The sequence below is a fragment of the Epargyreus clarus genome, unplaced genomic scaffold (genome assembly GCF_041222505.1).
Source record: "Epargyreus clarus isolate Ecla_fem2 unplaced genomic scaffold, WU_Ecla_fem_2.2 ptg000007l, whole genome shotgun sequence".
Classification (NCBI taxonomy): domain Eukaryota; kingdom Metazoa; phylum Arthropoda; class Insecta; order Lepidoptera; family Hesperiidae; genus Epargyreus; species Epargyreus clarus.
This window is the reverse complement of record NW_027332215.1, coordinates 14,228,457-14,243,033: the sequence shown is the minus strand read 5'-3', so window position 1 is coordinate 14,243,033 and position 14,577 is coordinate 14,228,457. Positions and strand designations below refer to the sequence as shown.

General features: G+C 35.9%; 1 protein-coding gene across 1 annotated transcript in view; it reads right to left on the bottom strand.

Moving 5' to 3' along the window:
* Positions 1-14,577, bottom strand: part of ap (apterous) — a 53,867-nt gene that overhangs the window by 14,795 nt on the left and 24,495 nt on the right. The window contains exons 3-5 of the mRNA XM_073074767.1: positions 13,724-13,858; positions 8,362-8,598; positions 5,909-6,060 (exon numbers count right to left, since the gene is read on the bottom strand). Of these exons, the coding sequence (XP_072930868.1) occupies positions 5,909-6,060; positions 8,362-8,598; positions 13,724-13,858 (524 nt within the window). The remainder of the gene's footprint in view (positions 1-5,908; positions 6,061-8,361; positions 8,599-13,723; positions 13,859-14,577) is intronic.

The following is a 14,577-nucleotide window of genomic DNA, read 5'->3' as shown; positions in this document are numbered from 1 at the left end:
GTAGTTCAATGTCTTCGGTTGGAATCAATCAAGTTATTAATGCAATATGATATGAGCTTAATGTATTATAACTTTTAAAGTAGTATTGAATATTGAACAAGAACCTCGAATTGCACCGAGGTAGGTACGTGATTCGATCGGATCCCAGACAAACCTCTAATTTTTCCAGTTACTCCGAATATAACATAGAAATTAATTTTCGTTTGCTTAAACGGAACGGAACGGAACGACAGAAAACCTGTACGCTTGATAGTTATTAAGAAAATAAAGTTCAAGATTCTGGAGTCTACCAGTCTGATCTTGACCAGCGCGTGGGACTTTATTCTAAACCGCTTTCACTTTATGAGGAAACCTGTGCCCAGCAGTGGGACAACGACGAGATGAAGACAATAAATCCATTATTTTCATGAGTGGGATAGTGGGACTATGACTAAACCCTTCTTTAAGTTCTTCTTTCGTTCTAAGAGGAGATCTAAACCTCGGAAAGAGACATAAAAACTTTAATTGTTAAATATAGGAATTGATTTATTCCCATTCAAGAAGTATGTTATTCGTAACTTTCATTCGTAAAATAATCATATCAAATTTTGTTACATTCTAATTTACCTATGTCAATTTAACGCAATTACTACAAATAAATCGATATAAGGTTCTCTACATAATTGATTGATTTTATTCAAGAAATGCTTATAAACTAGGTATAACAAAACATGGTTAATACTAAACATTTCTTTGTATATTTTCTATTAATGCAGTGATTGCTGCCATACTATGTAGTAAGCATTTTAAAAATGCCTGTAGCAGGAGGCTCCGCGTTTTATATACCCGTTATTCGTACAATTCGACGCAATTAATTAAAACTTGCAATGTTCGACTTCGGCAAATAAAAATGCAGTTGTAACAATAACAGAAGTGAATTTTTGAAACTATGGAGTAACAGTTTTTATAATTTTATCCGCCTGCGGAGGGTAATGATTTTCAAGTGTCATTCTCTGGCACTTCCAATAGGTATTTTGGATTTTAACATAGAAGGTGTCGTCAGATTAATTACATATACTTTATTTTTAAGTATTCGAGTTTTTGTTTTTATACTATAGGTACTATATAACTTTTAATGCGCTTAAAAGTCAAATTAAAAATATCATAGTCTGTATAGATTATGATTATGTACCTACCCTTTTAAGAACGTTTTAACAGCTGGTCGAGCCCGATACGTCCTAATCATACCTAGCTACAGTTATTTTACTTTACAGTTTCATATACTGTTATAATGCAAACAGCATGTCGATAAGGCGAATTAATAAGATTTTCCCCACCAAAAACTCAACGCCTTAAGTTATTTCAAAAACAAGTACAACAATAAACGGTATAAAGTTCGGCCTCAAAATAAAAAGGCGATCGTTAATCGTTAACAAGATCCGTACAAGCACCTGTCTTTGAAAAAAGTGACGTGAGCAGAATAAAACAAATCGAAAATCAATCAATAACAAACGGGTCGATTAAATATAATTAGGGCTTAATCGCTTCTGATTAATTCATAATTTGTGATGGCTTTCGAGAAATGCTGTGGTCGTAGCTTCAAGCTGATTATTATAGCATTGTTTACATCAAGCCCTAAGGTTGGTTACACATTGTACGTTTTTTTTTTTCATTCAAAAACAATTAAGCGTGATTGAATACGTCAGAATTTATGCGATTTGCTTGAGAAGTCTTATGAGTATTCAATCAACGTTTAGTGATGTACTTTTTGCAGTACAAATATCGTGACGATTGACACAATATATACGCCACTGTTTATTCGATAAGATTATTAACCGACTTCGAAAAAGGAGGTTCTGTATTCGACTGCCTATGCCTATGTATGTATGTAAATTTGTATGTCCGCAAGTTTCTCAGAAACTACTGCTCCAATTTTGATGGGGTTTTGGTTATTTGAAAGCGTATCTTAGAAGACACGTTTTAGTATATAATATAATATATTAGTTTTTTTAGTTTCCCGCACAATAATATGCAGTATAACACCATTGGAACCAAGCATATGGTCAAGTCATATAGGTACTTATTGGCAAAACATGTTTTTAAAGTGAGTGAGTTTTAAGACGACACTCAATACTTTTTAAAGAGAAAACTCCAAAAAAGAGAATAAGTTATATTTTCCCACGTATCTTTATTTTATTCCTTCACCTACAAATAATGTAATTGACTCAACAATTAACTACTGACTCAAGTGGAAGTGGTATTTACCACTTCCACTTGAGTCAGTAGTTAATTGAAAATATAAGAAATTCACCAACACTTCATATCGTGAGTAATCAAACAGAAATTTCTCCTCAACTCACAGAAGTTCCGGGAATACGGCCCCGAGAACTTCCCAGTAAATTGACTTGTAATTAAACTAAAACTATTTTCCGGCCCTATAGACTACCTACTTTTAGTATCGGCGAATCGCGTTTTGACGACTACATTAATAATGCGTTTAGACGACTTTCTACATTCGGTCGCGGTATCAAAAACGCAAAATTCAGCGTCGGCATTAAAGCTGGATTATGTTTGTATCGGGTGTTTAAAAGCAGTTGGAGGGTAGTAGTCCTTTATGATTCGACTCCGGCGGCACCGCTGCTACACCTATATCTACGTAAAATCAGCAGTGTTAAGCCCTGCTGTGTTCTGATTTGAAGGGTATAGTAAGGGTAACATATTTACTTCCCAGGAATCAGAGATAGCTACGCATCTGTGTTCGACCTCAGGTCCGAATCTAATCTTATCTGGGATTGATTACAAATGTCCTTGGACGACAGTAGCTTACCGTCAGGTAGACTGCCTGCTCGTCTGCTACTCCTATATGATTAAAATAATGTAACCGGCGCACAAACGTGTTAAGGATGTAGCGTTTGATCGCCAAGTCTATCTTCCAATAAGCAGCTATATCGTCGATCGCCGGTGCTAAAAAGTAGCTAGTTTGCTGCGGCCCTTATATCTTCAGTGTAATAACTGGTAACAGAAACTGTAATCGACAGCTATTTACCCGCAAGTGAATAATAAAAATTTTCGTGTAGGAATCATTTATTAATTACTTCAACTAACTATTATTACAAGAAGAAGAAGGTATTATTGAAGCAAGACAAATGGAGTCTCAAATTACCTAAAACTTTAGTTCTATAACTTTTTGTTGTAGGTCCAAATATTAAGCTTATAACGAAAATAGCTCAAAAATTGAAACAGAGTTTCAGTTATATCTTTTTTCTACTCATTTTATAGAAAAATTACGTTAGAGTATTTTGATAGGAGTTTACAAAGTACAATTGTGGCCGTGAATTTCCAAAATAAAATAAAAAGAAATTAAGTATATTTCTTTTCGAATAATTATTAAAAACAAATACAGTTATTCTTTAACTCCTATCAAAATGCTCTGATGTATTTTTCTGTAAAATTAGCAAAGCCAATTTGCTTCTACATTTTGATTGCTTTTCGTTATTTACGTCCCTCAAAGCATTTTTGGTAAACGCTGCATTGAACTTGTTTAATCAAAGCGCTTTCTAATTGATAGAGTTTATAGTTTATACCCAAGCGCGCGAGACACCGATAAACGACAGTTATTAGCATTAAACGGTAATTAAAACTCACTTTATTGCCTCAGACATAAGAGTGTAAATCCGAGGCGGTTATACCACTTATACCAAACGTGAGCTTACGTATGCCTCCGATGGGGGAAGCGATAAGGTCAGAATGACATTCTGGGCACCACGCGATGCGCCCATTCCATTAATTTCCTTTTTATTAAATTTTATTAATTAAAAATAAATTTAGTTAACGTTTACATCTGTGCGTCGGTGAGCGCGTGAACTGACCGCACATCTGCTTTTTGTTTAGAAATGTTGTCCTAATTATTAAGTTAATGAGCCGGCCGGAGTCGTTGGACGGTTTTCGTTGATTTACGAAACCGAGCGTGAGGGAAATGACTTAAGGAATGACATATAATTAGCGCTAACTGGAGCGAATGCACAAACGCCTTATATAAACCAACTAGTGTTCCGTTTTCAATCCATTACTGTCCCACTACTGGGCACATCTCCTCTCGAAGGGAGAGTGGTTTAGGTTGTAGTCCACCGTGCCAGCCAAGTGCGAATGGGAAAGCGAATGATTTCTCACATCTTTGAGATTTTTTTAAGTATGCTGAGACTCAGGGGTGATCAAGATGTTTCCACTGTTTTAGCAAGATCATTAATTCTAAACGTAAACACATTATAATTTGGAAAATCAACTGCGTGAGAATCGAACCCCAGACCCCAGATTGGCATATCCTTATATTTAATTACAAGTACTCGGGGCTTGTTACTGCCACGAAATGTGAATACAGAACCGCGTCTAATCCAAACCGTGGAGTGGCGTGGAGTCGTAAGTATTCACCGCTCGCTCTCACCGCAACTCTACTTAGAATTTCCATTGCAAATATAAAATTTTATCTGTAATTTTATTTACTTCTGATAGAGTATGTCTGAATAAAATATCTAGAAAAGCTAAAAGTAATTTTGCAATATATCTGACATAAGAATAATAAGAAATTAATTTTTGTACTGCATCGTTTGTTTAACCAGGACCTGACGATAACTAATTTATCATAATAAACCTATTTTTGTACTCCATCGTTTGTTTAAAGAAAAGCGCACAAAGGCAGAATATACCACTAATTTGGTCGAATAATGCCGAGCGAGCGACATTTCTCAAATCAATATTTCGATATACGATAAGGCACGTAATGTTCTCAAGAGTGCTTAGTTCCCATTATCGTCGTCACGCGCTAGTCAAGAGCGCTGTTTCGCCAACATTGTACACCCCTTTACAAAAAAAAAAAAACACTCCAAGATGCGGTTGCACTTTATACGTCTGATAAACATTTTAAGTACGAGTGTTTCCTTATTGCCTGGTGGTTTTATTTATTCCCTTGTATTTAATATGCACCTATTAAATCTAAAACTATTTTAGTAAGCCGATATCATTGTTATTGTAAATTTACAACCACTTTTTTCAATTGGGCATAAAGTAGCACATAAAAAACCAACTTCAAAAAGTGCTCACATAAAATAAAACTTTCACGGTCCCGTTAAACTGTTCGCAAACGGTGCCGGTGTTGTAAACATAAAACTTTATTTCTAAACTTATATTAAATGGAAAATATAACGAAGTGTCGTCCCGTGGTCCATTCAGACTAGCGCCATGATTAATCGGGTCGAGAAGTCACACAACCTGAATTCACCTCAATGAGTGCCTCGCATTTCGACGCTATAAAGAATAATCCAGACGACTTACCCCAGCAGCGGACCCAACGCGCCCAACCACGCGCCTCCCACTCGCGCCTATGTGCCTACACGGGAAGGGAGCGAGACGAAGACAGTTTTGACAGCGCATCGCCTATTCATTAGTCGTGATTACGGTCGGGCTGGGATGAATTGACATCTGGGACGCCCGCGCGGGGAACCGTCCTCGTGCTTTCCCTTCTGAGGTTTCTGCTAAATTTTAAACGGCCGTATTTGATGAAATATGTATATTCTTAAAGTCGCCGCAATGGTAGTCATCTTAAAAGGGAATAGTTTGCACAATAACCTGAGAGAAATCCTACGTACATTTAAATATGTTGTCCGCTAGCGGAACATCAGAGGGAAAGCTCTCAAAGGAAAAGCGAGTGGAGGCAAAGCTGGCATTCCTTTGCGACGTGCAAAGTGAGGGGAAGTAAATGAGATTTTTATAAGCGCTTTTCGAGTCGGATCAGAAAAATAATTAAAGGACTGACAGTTTTTAATTACATTGACAGAGACACTTCAGCAATAAAATTCGCAAATTCGATAACGGATATTTCAATTCGCAAGGTCTAGCGTATGCTTTGGAAGTGAAAAGATTTATAGAAACTCACCGAGAGCAGTGCTGGCCATGCGCATTGTCTGGACTTGCATGTCTTCTGGAGACCCCTGGGCGATCTTCCTCTTCCTAGGACGCCCCTTCTGGCTCGGGCCGCCCGGGTAGAACTGATTCGGAGAGCCACCTTCGCAATGTAAATCTTGGCACCTGTTTGAAATACAATAAGCAAATTTTATTTTAAGTTTTAATAATGAATGAACACAACTGTTTATTTTAGATTATCCTATAGAAGGACAAGTTATAAAATACGACGCTAAACAAAGAACATAATTAAACAAAAATAAACGGCCAATCGCTATGTCGTGTTACGGTATTTGTTCTAATTTCGTCTCATATCATTCCAATGCCAAATTCCGAGCACGACTTAAGGAGTTAACATAATATAATTGGGTCAAAATTCCGAAACTCGGAACTGGGTCTAGCACAGCCAAAGGATTGAGCTTTGAGTCTTTGAGCGTCTTAAGGATTGCTACTCGAACTAAACAGCTTCATTAGCCTGTGGCGCTAACATTTATTTACGCTCTTCTTAATACTCTGCCAACGTCATTCTAAGAGTTAAATAAAACATACGTACTAGTGTTAAAGGAAACTTTGCGATTGTTACTCTTTGTTTGTTACTCTTTCAGCCAAAAACTACTGATGACATTTTGATGAAATTTTATATAATTATAGGATTTGACATGAATTAACGGATATGATACTTTTTAACTTGGTAAACGAAGCCTACCTGGGCAAAATCGCAACAAATAGCTAGTTTAGCGTCAACTTACAAATGCAGTCTAGAACTGTCCTCTCTCTCTATCTCCTGTGTTATTTGATTGTTACGGTAACTACTACATACAATAGGTTTTTGACATATTTTAGAAGATTATTCAAAGTAGTAGTCTATATTTTAAGATTTTTTATGAAAATACGTCTTAACACAATAATTATACTTATACACAAAATTAAAAACACAATTAAACATTTAACATATTTCATCAATATTCACTCGTCTCGTAGAGTTCATTCAAATATTTTAATAACTTTATGTTAACTCAACTACTAGAGTAAATTGAGGGATTTTATGAATCCACGAACAATTTTACATCACTATTATTGGTAGTTGAACTACGAGTATGCTTCGGTAACCAAAACTAGAAAATTCGAGTTGGTAAGAGTATTAGCGTACTATGCAGAGACGGTATTTTAAGTAATTAATAGTAATTAGTAGATAAGCAACTGTTAGTCTATACTAATATTATAAAGAGGAAAAGTTTGTTTGTTTGTTTGATTGTAATGAATAGGCTCAAAAACTACTAGACCGATTTTAAAAATTCTTTCACCATTCGAAAGCTACATTATCCACGAGTAACATAGGCTATATTTTATATGAAATATATTTGATAAATAGATTTTGAGGCGGTACAAAGTTTGCCGGGTCAGCTAGTAATATATAAAGTTGTGAATGCAATGCCAACAGTTTACGGGCAAAACGTTGCAATTAATATGTTTGGCAACATTGCATATTGACGTCGTGTTGATATTTTTGCAACTTTTAAGTAAAACTTCTTTACGCACGCTTCACAAGGGGAGTGAGCTGGTGAATGAACCACAATAGCGTTGCGAAAAGTGAGATCGAGCGAGGCGATCGGAAGTTGAGAGGAAGATGTAAGTTAGTGAAGATACGATTTAAAAATTTGTAGAAAATTATTATATTAATAAACATGGATATATTATACATACATACATATATACATAGATATAGATGAAGCTAAATAAGTCTTACTTCTGTCGTGTGGTCTAAAACACACTCAGTATTTTATAAATAATATTGAACGCTACGAGAGCAAATATACACAAGCAATATTGCGAAATAAAATTAATTGTGCAATATGAGCACATTGCCAATCATGGTAAAAATAATGTTTCCTTAAAAAGGCATTTCCATTTGCATTAAAACGAAATTTTCTGTTTAATAAATCGTACCATCAATTAAAAAATAAGTAGAGAAAATAATAATAATCACTGAGCATACACTCTTAAATCAATATTAATCCTATTTGAAATAAGAATTAATCTTAACATTTCTCATAATAACATTAATCGACTCGCCTAGTACATACCTACGCATAGAAAACAGGCACTGATTCGAATGCAGTTGCCTGATATTGATGCCTGATTTTTACTATTTAACTATATTTAAATCCAACTTTCGAATATTTTTTAAAGATTATATTTATATGCTTAGCCAGGATTCATATCCGAAAGCCGTCAGGACTGTACGACCGCTGCACCAGGGACCTTCATCTTCCGTCGGGACCGCGAACGACTGCTACTAGTGTATCCGTGATCACAACAAAAGGCCTCCAGAACACCGGGGGATCTTAGCCGGTTGGAGTGCGGTATATCCTCTCCACTGCCGCTGAGAGCAACACATAAAAGGATTCCCAAAAAAAGACATCTTACCTATAAACACTGGTCACATCTTCGTCACAGTACTCATCCATGCACGCGCTGTCGTAGTGCGGCCGGCAGTACACCAGCCCGTCCCGCATCCCGAACACGTCGCCCTTCGACAGCAGAGTGCCGCAGGCGACACACGTGAAACACGTCAGGTGGTAGACCATGTCACGCGCGCGCATCACCAGCTCGTTAGCGGTGATGCCGTTTCCGCAACGCGCGCAACGCTTCACGCAAAACATCCTGCAACAAAGGCAGTTTATTGCACACCTACAAGTAGTCTATTGAACCGCGCGCACTTAGCTTTGATTTATTATTCATGCGAACATACGAATATCATATTCAGGTCGCTCGATTTGCTTTGCCTTATAAATTACGTAAACCGATAAAACTTTTCTACTAGTTTATTCCATTGATTCATAAGGCTGTAGTTTGAGGAATAACTACAGATTTTACGACGCTTGGACTAGACTAGAGCAATCAATTGATTTTGAGATCATAGGTTTAATAATAATAATTTAATTCAGTTTATTTTGGAGACGTTTGTAATATCCATTTCCGTGTCTAATTGCTTTATCGTTATTAACCTAATTAAAGTCCTATAGATAAAACCATAAAACTGTATAGACCCTAAAGTATTCCTAAGTGGCTGGGCTGTAGGGTTGTGTTCCAATACTTAGTATTTACCCAATATTTGGCTCATTGCTAAGCCTTTTTAAAACGTTATATATAACAGAAGGACATTCTCATACTTGACGTCAATAAATATATTATTCGTAATAAATAATTATAAAGACAAATTAATTACTAAATGTTAGTATTTGGTATCAAGGGTTTACGCACTTACTATCAAGTAAAATAAAAAAACCGCTGACCAATCGTTAACAAATACACTTGTTAACATAATAAGCAAGAAATGATAAAATCGCCTCATTTTTCTTAAAATAAATTATGTTCTTACAGAACGACGTGTTTCCGTCGTCTTTGTATGCCACAATTGCTTGCATTAACATGAATTACTTCAACTTTCAAAATAAATGTGGAAAACACTGACACGTGTAATTTATCCATGTAACAATCGGATTGGAACGTAAGCAAAATGTTCGTGACATTTAATCGATTTCCGATAAACTTGACATGTCGTGTGACATCCCTAGGAATAGTGTAGGGTCCGACGAAGACAATTATGCCATATGCTGTCAAACGAAATATTAGGGTTAAGAGATGGTTACAAAATGATGTCAGATTCGACCCTGTTTTTGTAGGGGCCATAAGGGGCGATACGTACCTGTCAATATAAACATAATAAGTGGTAAGAGTCAATCATTTTGTTGACTTGAGTTCTCAAATATCCGTAAACTGCGTGAAATTTAATTAGTGCTACATTTTTCTTTTATAAAGTTCCATTAGTTTGGTTTAAATAATGTGTGGTAAAAATAATGTTAAGAATTGCAAAAAAATGTAAATACATGGACAGTAAATTTACTAAAATCTATACTTACCAATAAAGTGATTATAATATTTCGTAATATATATTTTTCGCAATATAAGTATTTAATGTTTTATATAAAGTTACTCCAAGCAAGTAGGATTAAATAAGGTACTATTTAATGAGTTACATTATTCATTAATAATTTTACGAATCTCTATCAGACTCATAAAAGTATAATGTTCCGAGTATTATTGAAATCATAAAATTTTACAAATGTTACGGCACCTAATTATATCAATAAGGGTACCTAATACCTACTACTGACGATTTTACAGAAAACTATGAACAAACTGTGTATTAGACATAACAATAACATTATTATTAAAAACTAAAAATCACGCTATAACAGTTATTGAAATTAAAAAGTAATAATTGTTGCAAACTAGTAACTTTGCGATGAACTTTCTCTAAGGCGCTCGAACAATATCGCCTCGAAAATCGTTAATTCTGAGGATGTCGCTAAGGACAATGGTACAAAATCGTGTATTGTCATGGTTTATGATCAATCTTCAAAATTTTGAATTAAACTGAACGTTCAAAGTGGATAGAAATTGTGTTCAAAGATTCCGTTACATAGTTACATATATACCTACATTCATACATACATACATACAACCCAAGCTAATAAAAGCGTGTTATAAAAAATGTTCCTTTTCCTTTAGCCAACTGAGTATAAATGAGTTCCGAACTGTATCAAACAGTACCTACTGGTGTAGATTTTAGAAAACGAGGATAATTGTGAACAAAATGTGAATTACACAAAACAAAAAATAAATACCTCTTTCCTTCAGCCAACTAAGAGTACAAATGAAGAACAATTGTGAACGTCGTCGATAGGACGGTGGTATAGCCGATAGGGAACAGACAGATGTGTAATATATTTAGCGATACGACAGGTGTGGGAACGTACAAGTGTGTCGGACCGTGAGTGACAGAGAGCCGCCCCTAATTGCACCACCGTGTTGACACTCGACAACTGGATATACCCGTGTATACCAGGCGGTGTCCTGCAACCACGAAGCTTTGTTAGCGACGCTTGAATTTTAGAGAAATTAAGTGACATTGGAAAATTAGGCCTTGAAGGGACCCACGTAAAAGCGTCGGCACAACCGCCACATGTTTTCCGAGGCGTTCCAGCTTAGTCCACAAGGGTAGCGACGCTTGTGCGGCAGCCGAAAACAGGGAGGGATCTTTGATACTCTGATAGAAGTATTTTGGAAAACTATTTTTTTTTATAATTCTTCGAAAGCCAAAAATATCTTTATATTAGAAAATCTATAGAAAGTAGACACAAAATATTTTTTACAGTTTTTATAGTTTTGGTTAATAACAAAAAAAAAACGGGTTCAAAGTGAAAACTTGAATATTAACGTTGTGCGTTTTTTATATTTTGGAATGATAAGGAAATCATTTTGGACGAATTGCTTTAATTATCAGTATAAAAGTATTATCACTCAAGTGGTAAAATACAATATTTTATTCATTTATTCCCTCCGTCTTACGAATTTCCAATCAGGTCACGTGTCTTGACGCGAGTTAAACATTTATTACCCATCACAAAAAGTGCACAACGCTAAAGAACTTTTCATTCCAAAAATCGCGTTCCTCGTCTAAATTTAACAAATATGGATTTACCCTTGAATATTTGTTGTTTACCGACTACAAAACACAGGTTCTCTATTTGTGTCCTAAACAATACGTGGCCTTGACCGAGCATTCGGCTTTGACCGCTCACAACGACATGTTATTGTAAGTATCGATTTCACTCATACGGTTCCTTTGTTAATGTCGACTGTGAATATCTCTCAGAGGAATGTCGACTACAAACTGCAAGCCTACACAACACAAAGCAAACAGTATCCACACGATGGAATTTACGGTTTGTTAAAGTTTGGCAAATATGTGGAAAGAGTGAAAATGCGAGTACTGTACAATATGAACTCACGTATTGACACACCTTCTTCGAAATGACGACTATATTTTATCCTAATCCTATGTGTATGAACATAAATCGCTTGTTTGAAGACTTAAAAAATTATGAGTACCTCTTGTCGTGACCAATAATAGAATTGGAAGATAAAATTATATTGAAGTCCTACCCCTCAAAATCAAAGTCCTACCCTGGTAGTAAGTGTATTAATAACAATAAGGACTACATTGGAACGCCACCGTAAATGCGTTGTTAACCCTAAGGACTAAGTTAGAACGCCACCATAAATGCGTTGTTAACCCTAAGGACTAAGTTAGAACGCCACCATAAATGCGTTGTTAACCCTGAGGACTAAGTTGGAACGCCACCATAAATGCGTTGTTAACCCTAAGGACTACATTGTAACGCCACCATAAATGCGTTGTTAACCCTAAGGACTAAGTTGGAACGCCACCATAAATGCGTTGTTAACCCTAAGGACTAAGTTGGAACGCCACCATAAATGCGTCGTTAACCCTAAGGACTACATTGTAACGCCACCATAAATGCGTTATTAACCCTAAGGACTAAGTTGGAACGCCACCATAAATGCGTTGTTAATCTCAGGACTAAGTTGAAACGTCTCGTATAAAAAGTATTTCTTTCTTGCCACATAACTCTTATGATGATAATGAGTTACATACATACTGTTCACAAGTGATTCAAGCAGGAATATCGGATATTTTTAACTCTTACTATCTCTTAATACGCAAAATCTTAAGCGAAAGTTGGAACTTTTTGGGAAAATTTGAGTCAAAGTGACATTGCGGTCATCCGACACACTAATCGAAATCAGCACAAAACCAACCAAGAATCACCGAAAATTTTAAAGGAATAAAAAGAATCAATTGGAATAAAAACTATGATGACTAACAAGTCTCTAGTTTGCAGCGACATCGATAGGTGAATAGACAACATAGACAGACTTTAATATGAATTTCCAATAAGAGGAAAGTAGCCGCTGTATGATTAGGGCGTTTCCGCGGCGGGTAATAGTACCAGGATATCGACAAACGATGGTTTGAATTGTATGCGATGTATTTTCCTTGACATCAATAATTGAGGTTACGTGGAAAGCCCACTGCAGGTATCATTTTCATAAGTGGAAAGGCGTTTCATATCATTCATACGAAATAGCTATGTTATGGTACCGATGGAATTTGAAAGTGTATTTTCTTACGTAATTACAAAAACACAAAGTTCTCAAAGTACTTTAACGTCCATTATTAATATTTAATCTATCCAAATTTTAATAGTTCTAATCTACCAAAGATCAAAATTGATTTTTTTTTATATGAAATACTTTCAAATGTCGATCCTTGGTAGGAAATTTCAAAAACTTACCAACATACCAAGTAGAAAAGATAGCACTCCCAATACTAACAATGTTACATACCTATCCTGCAACAGTATAAAAATAAATTAAAAAATCAACGCAAAGCCAGTTCAAATTTCGTGTCGCTGAAAAACATTCGCTTCACGCGGTCGCCTCTCGCCATAGCAAAAAATAACGCAGGCACTACATAAATCGCTGGATTTACTAGCCTGTCCGATCGTTGAAAATGTGCACAATTTCCTTCTAACAACTTTCTATCGAAGCAAACAGCCGGTTATCGAAATATCGGAATATGCTAGTATTTTTGCTGGTGCTGGTATATGGAATTGAATTTTTCCTAACAAAATGTTTTATCATAGCAACCACGCACGGTTTACGCGACTTATATACAAATTGAAAAGGGACTCCATATCTCATACGTTACAATACCTTGTTATTTTCTTCGATCTTAAGAAACGAGTATCAAAGAAAATAATTGCTGTTTTAACCGTTCAGATTCGCTCCGTAAAAACATCTCGTGAACGCGAAACGTTTTAGCGAAAGGGCCTCTTACCTACCCATGTGTCCTTACCTGTAGTAGTCTTCTTTGCAGTAGATGTTGCCATCCCTAGAGAAACAGGTCAACTCGCTATCCAAAGGTAAACGACACTCGCAACAACGGAGACATGCGCCGTGCCACTGACGGTCCACGGCCAGGAGGTAGTATCTGAACAGGGAATAAAGGTACATATTAAAAATATTCATTAATTCATTCCAGTGAGTCTCCCACGGGGCTCCAAAGATCGAATTCTAGGTTTTTTGATTTGTCGGAAATATGTGCGTAGAAGTTATATTTCAAATTAATTAATAAAGTTTATTTAATTTTTATAGTGAAGGAAACGAATACACGTGAGAGATCTTTTAAAAGGGTTTCCAAGGTGTGTTAAGTCTACCGATCCGCACATAGCCAGCGTTACGTACGAAGGCCTTAAATCATTTCACTCGAAGAAGAAACTCGTGCCCAGCACCGGCAGTGTGACAGATATGAGTTGACGTTGAACTTAAATTTGAATTGCAACATAAGTATGATACGCCAAGACTAATGGTTATAGAATGTAAGGTGGGTTGGTTTAGGTTGGGTGAGTGGGTTTAGGGGTCCCAAGATCATAGTACGAGCACTACGTGTTCTATTTATACAATACCACCGAACTTTAACGTTCAATATACTTGATGCTTACAATATAATGGCCGGTGATATAATTTTGTATGTTATAAATTTGTTTACTCGTATTTATTTAATTTTTATTTTGCAATTTATATTATAAAAAAATAGTCTTGCTATCATTCTCTTATACCACATACATTAACATTAAAAACCACATATTTTTGGGTGTGTTAAACCTCGCCAATTAAAATACAAAATATGTTTCACATAAATCTATATGT